Consider the following 14577-nt stretch of genomic DNA (forward strand, 5'->3'; position numbering starts at 1 on the left):
CCCAGGGCCCTTGGGAAACTTTGGATATTAGAGCTTTTGGAATGCCAGCTTTCCCACTGCTGCGCCTTTCTCTCACTTTTGACCTTTGACCACAACCCAGAACGAAGCTTATGTTTAGCCCTGCCAAAGTGCAGTGAGAGAGGACACCCTTGCCGGGAAGGAGAACGTTAAGGTGGAATGCACCTCTTCGTACCGTGGGAGGGTGGTCATGCCTCTACCCCACTCCCATCATCCAGAAAAAGAATGCCAGAAGACAAGAATTAACAACAGTGAATTGGGAGGCAAATTTTCCTTCTGTAATTCATAATTTGCTTTGGTTGATTTGGTTTGGTTTTATGACAGGGTCTCATATAGCTTAGGTTGGCCTCAACATTGGAAAGCTGAGGATGGTTTGAACCTCTTGTCTTTCTTCATTCGCCCTTAAGTTCTGGGAGTATAGTCTGCCACTATACCAGTTTTTGTAACATGCATTATCCAAGTTCTTACTGTCTTGAGGCAGGCATCCCAAAAGCTCAAAAACCTGAGGCTCCCTAGGGATCCTGGAGGCAAGCGCTGATTTAAGGCTGACACGCCATTTACTTGCTTCATGCATCTCACTTAGGGTCAGTATGTTGGCATTTCTCTGCAAGTGGTTATGGGATATGATGTATTCCAGACCCAGCTGGAAGTATGATACAATCCTGTGTCATGTATATCACATTGCATGGTATAATTTGAGGTCTAATTCCCTCAAAATCTAACTCCATAGTAAGAGTTGTAAGGCTTCCACAGTAAGGGTTCCAGAATTGAAAAATTATTTATACTTTTTTAGATGTATATATATTTGAATATTTACACTTTTAAATGGTATATGAGGAATAGCAGGTAGTTCCTAAGTAGTAAAAAAAAAAAAAAAATCTCCCTCATATTTAAAGGTGTTTGTTTGTCTGTTTTGTTTTGTTTTTTTTGAGACAGGATTTCTCTATAGTCCTGGCTGTTCTGGAACTCACTCTGTAGAACTCAGAGATTCACCTCCCTCTACCTCCTGAGTGCTGGGATTAAAGGCATGTGCCACTACCACTCAGCTTTAAAGATTTTTTTTCTTACTACATATAGTTTATTTATTTATATCTGTGTGTATATGAGTGGGTGTGGGTACAGCCACAGCACATGTGTGAAGGTCAGAGGACAACTGAAAGAGTTATTTCTCTCCTTCTACCATGTGGCTCTGTGGGACAGGAGCTCAGGTTGTCAGGCTTGGCAGAAAGTCCCTTTATCTACCTGGCCATCTAAAGTTTGTTTTTTGTTTTCGTTTTACAGTATTTTCATGGGCTCTGTTTTATCTATGATTTAACAGTTTCCTATTTCTGTTTGTTAGATACAGGCTGTCATGTAGCTGAGCTCAAGCTTATTAGGTAGCCAAAGATGGCCTTGAACTTTCTTTACAGTCTTGTTATTATGTATGGGCACATACAGTAATGTATATGGGGGTGAAGCTGGGCAAGAGCAGGGATATAGAGGTCACAGTATAACTTTTTGCAGTTCCAACTTTACATGTGTTCTGTGGCTCAAACTTGGGTCACCTGGCTTGTGAAGCAAATGAAACCCTGGGTATGACCCCTTGTACCACTCTACTGGCTTCTAGCTAAGAATAACTTCTTCTGGTCCTCCTACCTCTATCTCCTGGGTGCCACCATTAGAGCACATGCCACCATGCCCATATTTATGATGCTTGGGATAAGACCTGTGGCTTTGCTTATGCTAGTCAGACACCTTGCCAACTCAGTGACACCTCTAGACTGTTTCTCTGTCTCTATTCCTGTCTTTACTTCCCTTCTTTCCCTCCTTCCTCCCTTCCTCCCCTTTTTTTCTTTCTTGTCCTCTCACCCCTTTTCAGTTCTTTTTCTTGGTCTTACTCTGTAATTCGAGTTCACTCTCCTTCTGTCTCAGTCTTGAGTTTCCCATTATAGAGGACCTAATTTTTTTTTATGCTTTCCTCTATGCTCATTTAGCAGACATTAAATGAACACCTATTGTGCTGTGCTCTAAGTGGGAAAAATGATTTTTAAAGACCAAGGGTGATGACTCACACTGGTATCGAGAACACTGAGTATTGTGAATTCAAGGGCAGCCTGAGCTACAGAGTAAGACACTGTCTCAAAGAAGAAAAAGAAAGAAATTGAAGCTTGGTATACAGCAATTGCATTTTTATGTGACATGCTATGAAGGAAGCTATGAAGGTTGAAATGGAATGGTAGGGTGTTCATTTAGATACAATGGTTGGGAAGGGCTCGTGGGCAGGAGGATTTCAGCTGAGATCTAGATAGAAGAAAGCTTTAGAGGAGAGCAGAGAGGATCACAAGGTAAAAGCCTGAGGCAAGAGAGTTGTAGGCTCAAAAGGAACGAAGCAAGAGGGCTGCCTTAGCACAGACCCCTCTGTTCCTAGCCTCCTGCGGAGGGCAGCCATGAGATTAAGACTCAGTGAATATTGGCTCTCCTTGCGGCTTTAAACTAATCATATGGTGCTGTCTACAGCAAAATTCAAAATTGTGGGCAGTACAGGAATTGCATACTGTAGTCCTGTCTCCTGCCATGAACAGAACTTGCTTATTGGGTGGCAGTACAAGTGTGCTGGAGACGTGTGAGTGCCAAGGAGAGTGCTTGGAACAGCCTTCTTGTTTCTGGTGGATTGAAGACTAACAGTTTCTCTCCTTCCTGCAGGCTGTGAAGCTTACCAGCTCTCGAACCCAGCTTCCTTACGAGTACTACTCATTGCCCTTCTGCCAACCCAGCAAGATAACCTACAAGGCAGAGAATCTGGGTAAGCCTCCTGTACTGCTTCAGCCTGTCTCACAAGGGAACCTGGCATGGTTTTCATACTAGTGGTGGCAGCTGCCCTTACCTAGTGCTTGGTGTGTGCTAGACACTTTTGTACAGTGTTTATGTGCATGTTAGCTCATTGACTCATAATGGCCCTGAAAGGGTAGTGATTTTGAGTATATGCCTTTGTGTTTTGTAGATTGACTTGCCTTTGGTTATATTGTTAGGTAATAGCTAACCTGAGTTTTAGCAGTTTCCAGAGCTAGAACACTCAGCTTCTAACCATAGTGCCTCTCCCTTGATTTCCTGATATCCCTTTTTTTTTTCTAGTGTCTTCTGTTACTTGCTCAGCCCCCACCCTGCTTTTGGTATAGGCCAGAGGTTGACATCAGGTGTCTTCCTGGGTTGTTCTCCACAATATTTGTTGAGACATGGTCTCTTGCTTGAGCCTAAAGCTTACTGATTTGGCTAGTCTAGCTGTCCAGGTTGCCCTGTCTCTATGTCCACAGTGGTGGGATCATTGGCAGGCTGCCACCTCCACTCAGTATTTACATGGATGCTGAGAAATGGAACTCATGCTTATGTGGCAGGCACTTTACCCATTGAGCCATCTCCTTAGATCATTGCTCTGCCTGTAATAAAGATTGTTATATAATACTTGTCTATGAAATTCTCAAAAAAGAAATGTCAAAAAGAAAAGATAAGCCCCGACAGTGGTGACACACCTCTAATCCCACCATGAGGCAGAGGCAGGCGAATCTCTGAGTTCAAGGCTAGACTGGTCTACTGAGCAAGTTCCAGGACAGCCAGGGCTACACAGAGAAACCCTGTCTCAAAAAAACAAAGAAGAATAATTATCTCTGCCTTAAAGCAAGCAAAGACATTGACTTTTTTGTTTGTTTGTTTGTTTTTGTTTTTCGAGACAGGGTTTCTCTGTGTAGCCCTGGCTGTCCTGGAACTCACTCTGTAGACCAGGCTGGCCTCTAACTCAGAAATCCTCCTGCCTCTGCCTCCCAGGTGCTGGGATTAAAGGCATTCGCCAACACTGTCTGGCAACATTTTTGAAAAGCTGAGCAGGACTTATTCAGAAAGAGTGTTAAACACCCTGCACGATCTCTATCACAAGTTGTCTGTAAGTAGTAGTTATGATTCTAGCCTAAATAGTCTTCAGTTGGAAGTATCTCTTCAGGGCAGTTAGTTATTCATGCTTCCTCTCTGCCTGTCTCTGCACTGTGTCCTGGAGAAGCAAGCATACAGATGCTCCTGGGGCCTTAAGGACTTCAGCCTATTTTCCTCATATGTCTTAGGAAAGAAGACACTGGTTCTTTCTTGGTTTTGGTGGCTGAACTTATCATTGTTTAAAAGTCTGTTTTATTTGTGTGTGCATGTTTATGTGTCTGTATGTGTGCACGCTCGAGAATCAGTACACTTGGAGGCCTGACGAGATCCCTCAGAGCTGGCATTATAGGCACACCTGGCTTGTTAGGAGGGTACTGAGATTCGAAGTCCAAGTCTCATGATTGTGCAGAAAGCAGCAAGTGTTCTTTTCTGCAGAGCCATCTCTTCAGTCCCTCTTTATGGTTTTTTGAGACAAGATCTCCCTCTTCCAAGCTGACCTAAAATCCGCTGTGTTGTTCATTGGCCAGACCGCCCTTGAACCTGTGAACCTCCTGCTTCAGCCTTCTGAATACTGGGGTATGAATTCCATTCCTCATGATTGTGCTACAGTTGTTAACTGCTGAGATGTAGGGTGCCACCAGGAAGGTGCTGAGGATCAAACCTGGGATCTTGGGTTGCTGGGCAAGTGTTCTACACTGGGCTACATCCTAGTCTTGGGAAACTGGTTCTCTTTAAAAGTGGTTTTATTAGCATATATTAGTTAGTCACATCATGACTTCTGGCTCATCCTTTAGAGGAGGTGACACAGGCCCACTACTTGAGAGCTCTGCAGATACAGCTTGAGCTTGGGAGTCTGAAACCAACCTGGGTACATAGTATCTGGAAAAAAAAAAAGGAGACTTAGCCAGGCATGATGGCCCATGTCTTTAGCAGCAGCACTCCAAAGGCAGAGACAAGTGGATCTCTAGGAGTTCAAGGCCAGCCTAATCTACATAGTAAGTTCCAGGTCAGCCTAGGAGGTATAGTGAAACCCTTTCTGAAAATCTCAATGAGAGAAAGAGGGAGGGAGGAAGGGAAGGAGAAGAGGAGGAAGGGAGGAAGGGAGGAGGAAGAGAAAGAGAGATGAGCCATGCTGGACCAGGGTATCTTATTTCCTTTCTATTTTTGGTGGTTTTTCTCAAGACAGGGTTTCTCTGTATAGCCCTGGCTGCAGGAACTCACTGTAGACCAGGCTGACCTTAAATTCAGAAATTGGACTGTCTCTGCTTCCCCAGTGTTGGGGTTAAAGGTGTGTGCTAGTACCATCGGCTGGCACCTTACTTAACTCAATTTAACATCCAGATTTTAGGAGTCACATCCTTACCTGCAGTTTCTCCTCTCTTGGAATCAGCTCTTTATTGACCTGCAAAGAAATGGACAGCAGGACGTGGTGTAAGGAAGAGCTTACCCAGGGGATCGTGACAAGCTCCTTTCTCTTTAGTTGTGGTTGTCTATAAAATGCTGTGCAGATGTCTTGTTGATGTCCTCGCTCTCCACTTACAATTGATCCTGGACTTTCAGGCTCACGTGCACTGTCAGGCATCTGATATCAGCTGAGGGGTAGAGGCCTTCACCCTCCTCACTCTCTTCCTCTTCCTCTCCTGGATGGCCTATTCTAGACTCAAGACATAACTCACTAGAGCTACTACCTTGCATGGCTACATGCTGCCTCTAATGTGGTAGTTTGAGGCTCTGCCACTTTGCACTTAACCTACCAACAAATCATAGCTTTCAACTGCCTGACCTATTCTTTCGACAACTCACAGAACTTGGTCATGAAAACCTAAGCATCTTCCCAGCATGCACCACTCCTTCCTCATGCTCTTGAATCTGTGCTGTGATGGCAGCTTCCTCACAGACTCTCTGTGTTTGTTCTCACTTACTTCAGGACTGGTGCCATCACTCCAGCCAGCTTCTTACATCCTTCGCAGAAGAGCAGCCAGAGTGATCTTTCCATAACTGCAGATGGGTAATGTCTTCTCTATCCTTGTTGGAACTCCTCATGAATTTCTTCACTTTCTGGACAAAGATCATGTGTGTGGTCCACCCTAAGGCCAGTTCCAACCCATCTTCCCAGTTTACCCAGGTCACTCCCAAGCACTCTGCTTTGCCACCCCACCATACAGGTAATCTCAAAGTTGCTACCCAGGTAGCCTTTGTTGACCTGTCACCCTAGAGCTTGCCCACTCCTCTGTACAGACATAGCACGGTATAGTGAACAGAATATTCTGACTTCTGGAAGCCTGCTACTGCACCCTGCCTGACATTTATAAGCTTAGTCCTGGGACATTACTTCACTGACCCTCAGTTTCCTCCTCCAGAAAATGAGATGGCAGTTGTATTGTCCTTATAGGTAGACCAAGAACTGAGGGGTTAATCCACTCACAGGCACTGACTGAGTAGGCAGGGAACACAGAACAAACACCATTTGCATTACAGGTTTCACCTCTGCAGCCAGGCTGGCCTCCTACCGAGACCTTCCTATCTCTGTGCAGCTCTTCTTTGTCAATGGGGTTACTTTGCAGTGTGTTAATAGTGTAGCTCTTACTCCCCTACCGTCAGGGAGCTCTCTGAGCCAAAACTTACTGTTTAATGTGCTGGCACCCCATGCCAATTTCCCCCGAGTAACCCGATGCCAAATGTTAGACTCATAGGCAGTGAGCAGCTGGGAAGCATCAACTAACCCAACTGTGTTTTCACTCTGAGCTACTCATTAGTTCAACAGCAATGATAGGAAACTGGGGCAGGCTGAAGGAGACACACCAGGACAGCAGAACAGGCAGGACTACCACCTCCACATGTACTTGGCCCAACATATGCCAGTGGATCTACTTGATATGCGCCAACTGCCTTATCTACTCACTCACTCATGTACTCACCAGTACAAACTGGGAACTGGCTAGGTGCCAGGCCTGAAGATACAATGTTGAATAGACATCTTTGTGGAACTTATGACTTGAAGTTCTAGTGTGAAAACAGACTGATTAAATGGCCAACAAAGTGAAAACGTACTGTAAAAGTGTTGTGATGGGAAGTAGATTTAGAGAATTCCAAGCTAGTAGTACTTGAAGTGACAACAAAATGAGGGGCAGTATTAACCAGGCAGAGAGATATGGAGGTCAGTTTAGACACAGACAAAAAAGCTGCTTGGGGGTGGCGACTATGAGATGACCAGAGTAGTGGCCAGAGTGCTTGGGAGTGACCTGGGTGACCTGCAGAGATGGGTAAGAGATGGGTTGGGTCTGGCCTTAGGGTAAACCACATACAACTTGATCTTGGTCCAGAGAGCAAAGAAGATCATGAGGGTTTCCAACGGGGATGGGGAAGACTTTAGCTGTCTGCAGCTACAGGATCAGGAGGAGTTATCCAAAGAAAAGGAGAAGGCAGCCAGGCTTGAAGCCAGGAGCATAGGGCCAGGATGACATGTCAGGCATGGGAAGATGTGAGGTATCTACCAGTAACAGAACCCAGAACAGGAAGGGTGGTGGGACAGTTAGAGCAGGTAGGGCAGAACCTGACTGCTTGATTGTGGCACTGCTGACATCCTTGGAGCTCCATTTTGTGCTGCTGTCTGCGGCCCCATGACTGCTGACCTCAGCCACCACAGGGCTGAAGCTCTGAGCTCCATCTGTCTCTCTTACGGCAGGAGAGGTGCTGAGAGGGGACCGGATTGTCAACACCCCTTTCCAGGTTCTCATGAACAGTGAGAAGAAGTGTGAAGTTCTATGCAGCCAATCCAACAAGCCAGTAACCTTGACAGTGGAACAGAGCCGGCTGGTAGCAGAGCGAATCACAGAAGAGTACTACGTTCACCTGTAAGTTACTGCTGCTCCCTGCTGGCCTCCAGCTCAGCTCAAGGAGGGCCTGGTGGGAGTGTGGTTCTGAGTCTGAGCCTTGGGTTTCTAGCATTGCTGACAACCTGCCTGTGGCCACCCGGCTGGAGCTCTACTCCAGCAACCGTGACAATGATGACAAGAAGAAAGAAAAAGATGTGCAGTTTGAACATGGCTACCGACTTGGCTTCACGGATGTCAACAAGGTAGAGTATCTGGCGTTCATGGAGGTCTGGGTAGGCGTACTTCTTAAACTACAAATACTTGGGGTCACAGAGAATGGGAAAACATTCAGCTCTTGGCTAGCAACACAGGAAAAAAAAATGGGGTCAGCAGGCTGGTGAGATAGCACAGACAGCAAGTCCAGTGCTTACTCCCCAGCCTCATGACTTGAGTTGAATCCCCAAGTACCTAGGAGGCAGAAAGAGAGAGCTGACTCCACATGTGCTGTGACATGTGGACCCACACACATAAATAACTTTTTAAAAAATGGGGGTCAGCCACAGCACATTTCTATCAGAGTCTCATGGTCAATGGCCTGTGAAAGTTCTGTGGTTTTGGACTGGCTCCAAGATGAACTACAAGGAGATGTAGACACTAGAGTGTTAGATTCTGTTTCTGTAAGATTAAAACTAGCAAAGGAACCAGAACTTAAAGTGTGTGGGAGAGAAGACCACACGATGATCGAGAATGTGTTGTAGGCTTCCTGAGCTGAATCCTGCTTCCACCATTTGCTGGTGGTCTGAGTGTGCTTGGTCCCGTGTTTTAGTATCTGTAAACAAGTAATGATACTCACCTGTGTGGTTTTGAAAATCAGTCTGTGCATACACTTCATGACACAACTCCTGGAAGTAAGCTAGTAATGACATAGGCTGTAACTGTGTCCTCATTATCTGATTGTTCCCAGGGAATAAAAGGCTGACATGCCTTTGTGGTGGAGTCCCTGTCCTCAGAGGCCTTGTCCTAATTTGGAGAGAATTGGCAGTTGCCGTCCCCTAGCCAGGGAGCTGTTGTGCATATGGGATCCATGGAAGGAGGAGGGCACTTAGAGAAAGAGCTGGGCTGAGAGAATCAGAGCAAGGATAGCATCCCAGATGCCATCATGCTATGACAGAGATGCAGGGTAAAGACTGGTTGTGAAATGGGGGGTGGGGGGGGCGGAGAACCCAGGTAAGCAAGACAAGAACAGATTATGAATGAAATTGCCATAATGAAACCATTATTTGTATGCTGTCTTTAAAAAAAAAAGACATTGGCAGCCAGCCCAAGGAAACTTGGGTTCTGTCTGATAACTCACCCACCCACCCCTAGTAAGCCATAGGGACTATCTGAGCAAGAGAGAGTAATATGACCATGTTTTCAGAAGGCTGATAGAGCCAGGCAATACTGGACAGAGAAAGGATCTAGTGCTTGGAGTGGGCTCCCAGCTCTCTGGTTTGAGGCTGCTATCTATTTCTGACTCTCAGTTGCTCTGTTTTAGATCTACCTGCACAATCACCTCTCATTCATCCTTTATTACCACCGGGAGGACATGGAAGAGGATCAGGAGCACACATACCGTGTCGTCCGCTTCGAGGTGATTCCCCAGAGCATCAGGCTGGAGGGTGAGTGGGGCGGTATCAGCAGAGGGTCAGGGCTGGATGGGCCTGGGCTTCCACACACAGGATCTTCTCACATTCTTACCTCTTTACTAGCCGACAGGCCCAAGTAGTTTCATCCCAAGAAGGCCCCTGTACCCTAGCAGAGCAAGTAGGGAATGAGGGAGAGTTGCGCCTTCTGTCTTGTGGACTGGGTTCCGTGTGAACCCACCACCTCCCAGCATCTTTAGGAAATTAGAGGTGATACAGATGAGAAGTCAGGCTCAAGAGGCTAGTGACTTGGCTAAGACCAAATAGTAAGTTGAGGCTTTGTTGAGCCTCTTCCCAAGAGCCAGCCAGTCTGGTAAAGAACAAGGGATGAAAATACAGGCAAAGCCATTGAGAAGCAGATTATGAGTTACTGTGTCTCCCTCTGTGTGGATGATTGGCCAGACTATAATTGCCTGGAGTCAACAATAGGTCAGGAATATAAGGACCCAGCCCAGTCTTGATAGGTGGGCCACATAGGACTTGGTGAAACTTTATTTTCTCTTCCTCTTTCTCCTCTTCTTCTTCTTCCTCCTCCTCTTCCTCTTCCTTCTCCTCCTTTCTCTTTTCTTTTCCTTCCTTTCTGTTTGTTTTTGAGACATCGGCTCTGTAAATAGGCTTGGATGTCCTGGAACTCACTATGTAGATCAAGCCAGCCTTGAACTCAAAAAGGTCTGTCTCCCTGTACCTCTAGAGTTCTGGGGTTAAAGGCATGCTCAACCACACCCTGTCTTTGTTTTCTTCTTAAGACAGGGTCTCAGCATGTGGCCCAAACTGCCTTTTCCTAAGCTAGGAGTTAATTCTCAGCCCGACAACACTAGGCAAGTGCTCTACACTGGGCTCCATCTCCAGCCGGCCTGTAGGATCACAGATATGAATCACCACTCTTTTGTCCACACTGGTGATTTTTTTGGATTATTGAAGAAAGTGTGGCCCATGACTTTGCACATGCAGCAGTCCTAAAGCATAAAAACTGAGTGTAGGCACCATCCTGCCTCTCCAGTGTATGTCACAACAGCTCAGCATTTACAGATGATTTTTAGAGGTTCTTGCACTTGCTGTGGCTCTTCAAGATTACACTCTGTTCTTCTCTTGCCAGTGTGGTGCCTGGCCCACACTGTGTGCTGGTTTCTCTAGCACATGTTTATCATATGGTAGATGAAGTGATGAGTGACTGACGAGGAAGGCATCGAATGCTTGGGTTACTGAAGTAATAGATGCCTGACTGATGAGCAGGTGGGAGGAGCCGCTGTGGAGCATGCTGCCTGACTGACTGGAGAGGAGTCCATGCCTGTGTGGGTTGAATGTAGGGAGCCAGCTGCTTTTTGGATGGAGGGAGTTAGATTCAGATCCTTCTCTCTCTCCCTCCCCCATGTACATAACTTTTTATTCCTGAAGGCCCTTGGGAAAGCCAGGGTCCCGGATGAATCTTGATATAGCTATAAAAGCCACAGTCACCTTCTGTGCTCCCAGCTTCCACTCAACCCTGGTGGCAGGTCTGGTGGCCTTGAGACCTTGCAGAGTAGCCCTGCCTGGGGGAGTCGCACTGGTCACTGTGAGAGCAGACTGGGTCTCTGTCTCTCACAGACCTCAAAACAGACGAGAAGAGTTCATGTACCCTACCTGAGGGTGCCAACTCCTTACCCCAAGAAATTGATCCCACTAAGGAGAATCAGCTGTACTTCACCTACTCTGTGCACTGGGAGGTGAGACAGAATGCCTGCTCTGGCCAGGGGAGGAGGGCTTGCTCTGGGCTGGGATCCTCTGTCCAACAGGAGACCTGACTCTGCTTCCTCATACCTGCCAGGAAAGTGACATCAAATGGGCCTCTCGATGGGACACTTACCTAACCATGAGTGATGTGCAGATCCACTGGTTTTCCATCATTAACTCTGTCGTGGTGGTCTTCTTCCTGTCAGGTAAGACCTCTGAGAATTGAAGGTGGAGTTGGGAACCTGAGGCATCACCTTACTTATGGGATATTTCTAGGGTGTTGTCAGGGCTGTGTGTGGTCAGAAGCGGTCCCCATGGTCCTGCGCCAGTCCCCCTGTGTACAGAAATGAACAAGAATTGGTCTCTACTCTAGTGAGTTTTCTAAAGAACAGAGAGGTTTGTCTGTGTACAGTCACTGATTCATTCAACAGCCTCCAGAAGCATGGTCCTGCTGTGAGACAAGCGCAGCAGGAAGCTGGCTAGAGACTCTAGACAAGTAGAATGAGGGCGATTGCTTCCATGGTGTGAGAGGCAGAGAGACCAGTAGCCCTGCTTAGTCACTGCTGTGAAGAGGCTGGCCGCCACCCAGACTTCACTAAGGCCAGTCCTTAGCTCAGGAAGTCAGTCTAAAAGTCCAGACTGAGCTCTCACGGTCATGGGCCCGTTTTCTGAGCACTATGCTGCTACCTAGAGAGGGAGACAGGACAAGTGAGGCAGAGTGACGGTGATGTTCCTGAACTGCTGAGGGACAGTGAGAGGTGAAGGTGTCCCCTATGAGTCTTGATGCATGGGTGGAAGGCAGTTATTCAGGCATTGCCAGTAACAGGAATGTCATGGAACTCTCCTCCCAGACACAAAAAGCAACAGGCTGTGGCTATCGCTCCCATCCCAGCAGTTTCCTTCTCTGCACAACCCCTGCTCAGCTGGAGTAGAGCTCTGCTTATGTGGGAGGGGTTTGGGTGGCCTCATGCCCAGGCCCTGTTGAAAAGGGCGTGGAGCTGGACCACTGTTAGCACTGCTTACCCCGCCCTGTCCCTCGCAGGCATCCTCAGCATGATTATCATCCGGACCCTGAGGAAGGACATCGCCAACTACAACAAGGAGGATGACATTGTACGAGGTCTTGGCTGGGGTGGACAGACTAGAAGAGGGAAGACGAGCTAACAGTGGGGCTCTGCCCTTGCCAGGCCTGTGTGCATGCATGCACATGTGCGTGTGTATGAGAGAGGTCACAGTAAATCTCAAAGGCATTGAAAAGAAAAAGACTTTTTATTCCTCAAAGTGGTGGGTGTTTGAGAGAAGTCACAGAAAAAAAGAGAAAAAAAAAAGTTGGTTAATTTATCACTTAAAATTTTTAAAGTAGACTTTTTGAAATAGTGCATCAGGGTAAGGGTGCTAGCCACCAAGCGTTACAACCTGCATTTGATCCCTGAGAGCCACATGGTGCGAGTAGAGAGGTGACTCCCACAGATTGTCCTCTGACCTCCATGTATATATTGTTGTGTATGCACACCCACACACACAGACTTAAGTAAATAACTAAATAAATGTAATCTTTAAAAAATTAATTTAAGGGGTTGGGGATTTAGCTCAGTGGTAGAGCGCTTGCCTAGCAAGCGCAAGGCCCTGGGTTCGGTCCTCAGCTCTGAAAAAAAAAAAAAAAAAAAAAATTAATTTAAAACTAGAGCTAGGCATAATATTATACACCTGTGATCTTCGCGCTCAGTAGGGTGAGGCAGGAGAGGTTTGTGATAACTTGCCTCCATAGCAAAACCCTGTATCAAAACCAGCAAGGCCCAGCATGGTTATTTGTCCCTATTATTTCCTGGGAGACAGAGCCAGGGAGAGCTGTATGAGTTCAAAGTCAGCTTGATATACATAGTGAACTGTAGGCCTACCAGGATCCAGAAAACAAAAATTACCATCACAACCACCACCAAAACCAAAAAAGAACTTTAAAAAAAAAAAATCCTAATTTCTTTTTTTGTTTTACAAGACAGGGTTTCTCTGTGTAGCCCTGGCTGTCCTGGAACTTACTTTGTAGACCAGGCTGGCCTCGAACTCAGAAATCCACCTGCCTCTGCCTCCCAAGTGCTGGGATTAAAGGCGTGTGCCACCACCGCCTGGCCCTAATTTCTTATGTATTGAACATTTCTTATATATTTACGAACAAGAAACTAACCTCAGGAAACACCCCTGCCCCCTGCCCAAATTCAGATTCAAACTGTCATAAGAAAGTGATGTTGGGACAGGTAAGTAGTAGAGATTTTTTTTTTTTTCTTTTTTGAGACTGGGTCTCACTATGTTGCCTGGGCCCTTTGAAACTGGAGATCCTTCTGCCTCAGCCTCTGAATGCTAGACCACAGGCCACACACCACTTCTTTCCTTCGTACCTTTTTTTTTTTTTTTTTTTTTTACTAATTGTTGTCTGAGGAGATGGCTTAGTTGGTAAAGTACTTGCCTTGCCACACAAACATGAGGCCCTGAGTGTGGATCCCTTGTGCCCATGTAAAGCTAGTGGTGGCTGCAAGCATCTTTTACCCCAGTGCTGAAGGAGCAGGTGTGAAGGAGACTCTGGGGTTCAGAGAGGGGCCTTGTGTCAAAAAGATAAGGTGTAAAGTAATTGAGGAAGACACCCAGTGTTGACCTCTGACCTTCACATACACATACATAGAAGCATACAGTACTGAGTGTTAGCAGAATTAATATGAGGGCCTGTCATGGTGGCACTCGGGAGGCACAGGCAGAGGCTGACAAATCTCTATGAGTTCCAGGCCAGCCTGATCTCCATAGTGAGTTTTATATAAAGTAAGGCCCTGTTTCAAAAAAGCAAAAAGAAAAAAGATTAACATGGGGAAATGTTCAAAAATCGTACATCACTTGAAAATAACAAGTTACTCAGTATAACACTCAGTATTTTTTAAAACATTATTCATGTGTATACATGAATAAATATAGGTAAAAGACTAAAGAAAACAGTGGTATCTTTTTATTTCAATGTTGAAAATTTTAAGTTTACAGGTCATTTTGTTTTTTAGAATTTTCTGTCATAAAGAAAAGTCTCTTTTCATGGTGCCCAGGCTACCTTGAGCCCTCGGTTCTTCTGCCTTACCCTCTTGAGTGTTAGACTGAAGGGATATACCACCACACGTGGCCTTTTCTCTGCTCTTAAATTTTTTTTTATATACTAAACGTTTTCTGTTTCTTTAAATTCTTTTGAATTGTATAACATACCTTTTTTTAATACAAGTAAATGCATAGTTATAATCAGGAAAAAATAAATTGCTTCAGAAGCAATGTTTGGATGGTGACCCAAGGACTAGTAAGTTAACCTTTAGTGTGCTAGTGTTTACATTGTTTCCCATTCTCTAGTTTTGTGAAATTAGGGAGATTATTTTTCCTGCAGCTACAAGCATGCTGTGCTTGACCTCCCTTCTCCAGGTAGCATC

General features: G+C 45.9%; 1 protein-coding gene across 3 annotated transcripts in view; it reads left to right on the forward strand.

Annotated features, from left to right (window-relative positions):
• Tm9sf4 (transmembrane 9 superfamily member 4) overlaps positions 1-14577 on the forward strand; it is a 48346-nt gene that overhangs the window by 17850 nt on the left and 15919 nt on the right. For all 3 annotated transcript variants that reach the window (XM_028774906.1, XM_028774905.1, XM_028774907.1), the window contains exons 3-9: positions 2701-2800; positions 7604-7772; positions 7864-7996; positions 9271-9394; positions 11003-11121; positions 11223-11334; positions 12171-12241. In XM_028774906.1, the coding sequence (XP_028630739.1) occupies positions 2701-2800; positions 7604-7772; positions 7864-7996; positions 9271-9394; positions 11003-11121; positions 11223-11334; positions 12171-12241 (828 nt within the window). The remainder of the gene's footprint in view (positions 1-2700; positions 2801-7603; positions 7773-7863; positions 7997-9270; positions 9395-11002; positions 11122-11222; positions 11335-12170; positions 12242-14577) is intronic.

The sequence above is a fragment of the Grammomys surdaster genome, unplaced genomic scaffold, assembly GCF_004785775.1.
Source record: "Grammomys surdaster isolate TR1022 unplaced genomic scaffold, NIH_TR_1.0 251, whole genome shotgun sequence".
Classification (NCBI taxonomy): Eukaryota; Metazoa; Chordata; class Mammalia; order Rodentia; family Muridae; genus Grammomys; species Grammomys surdaster.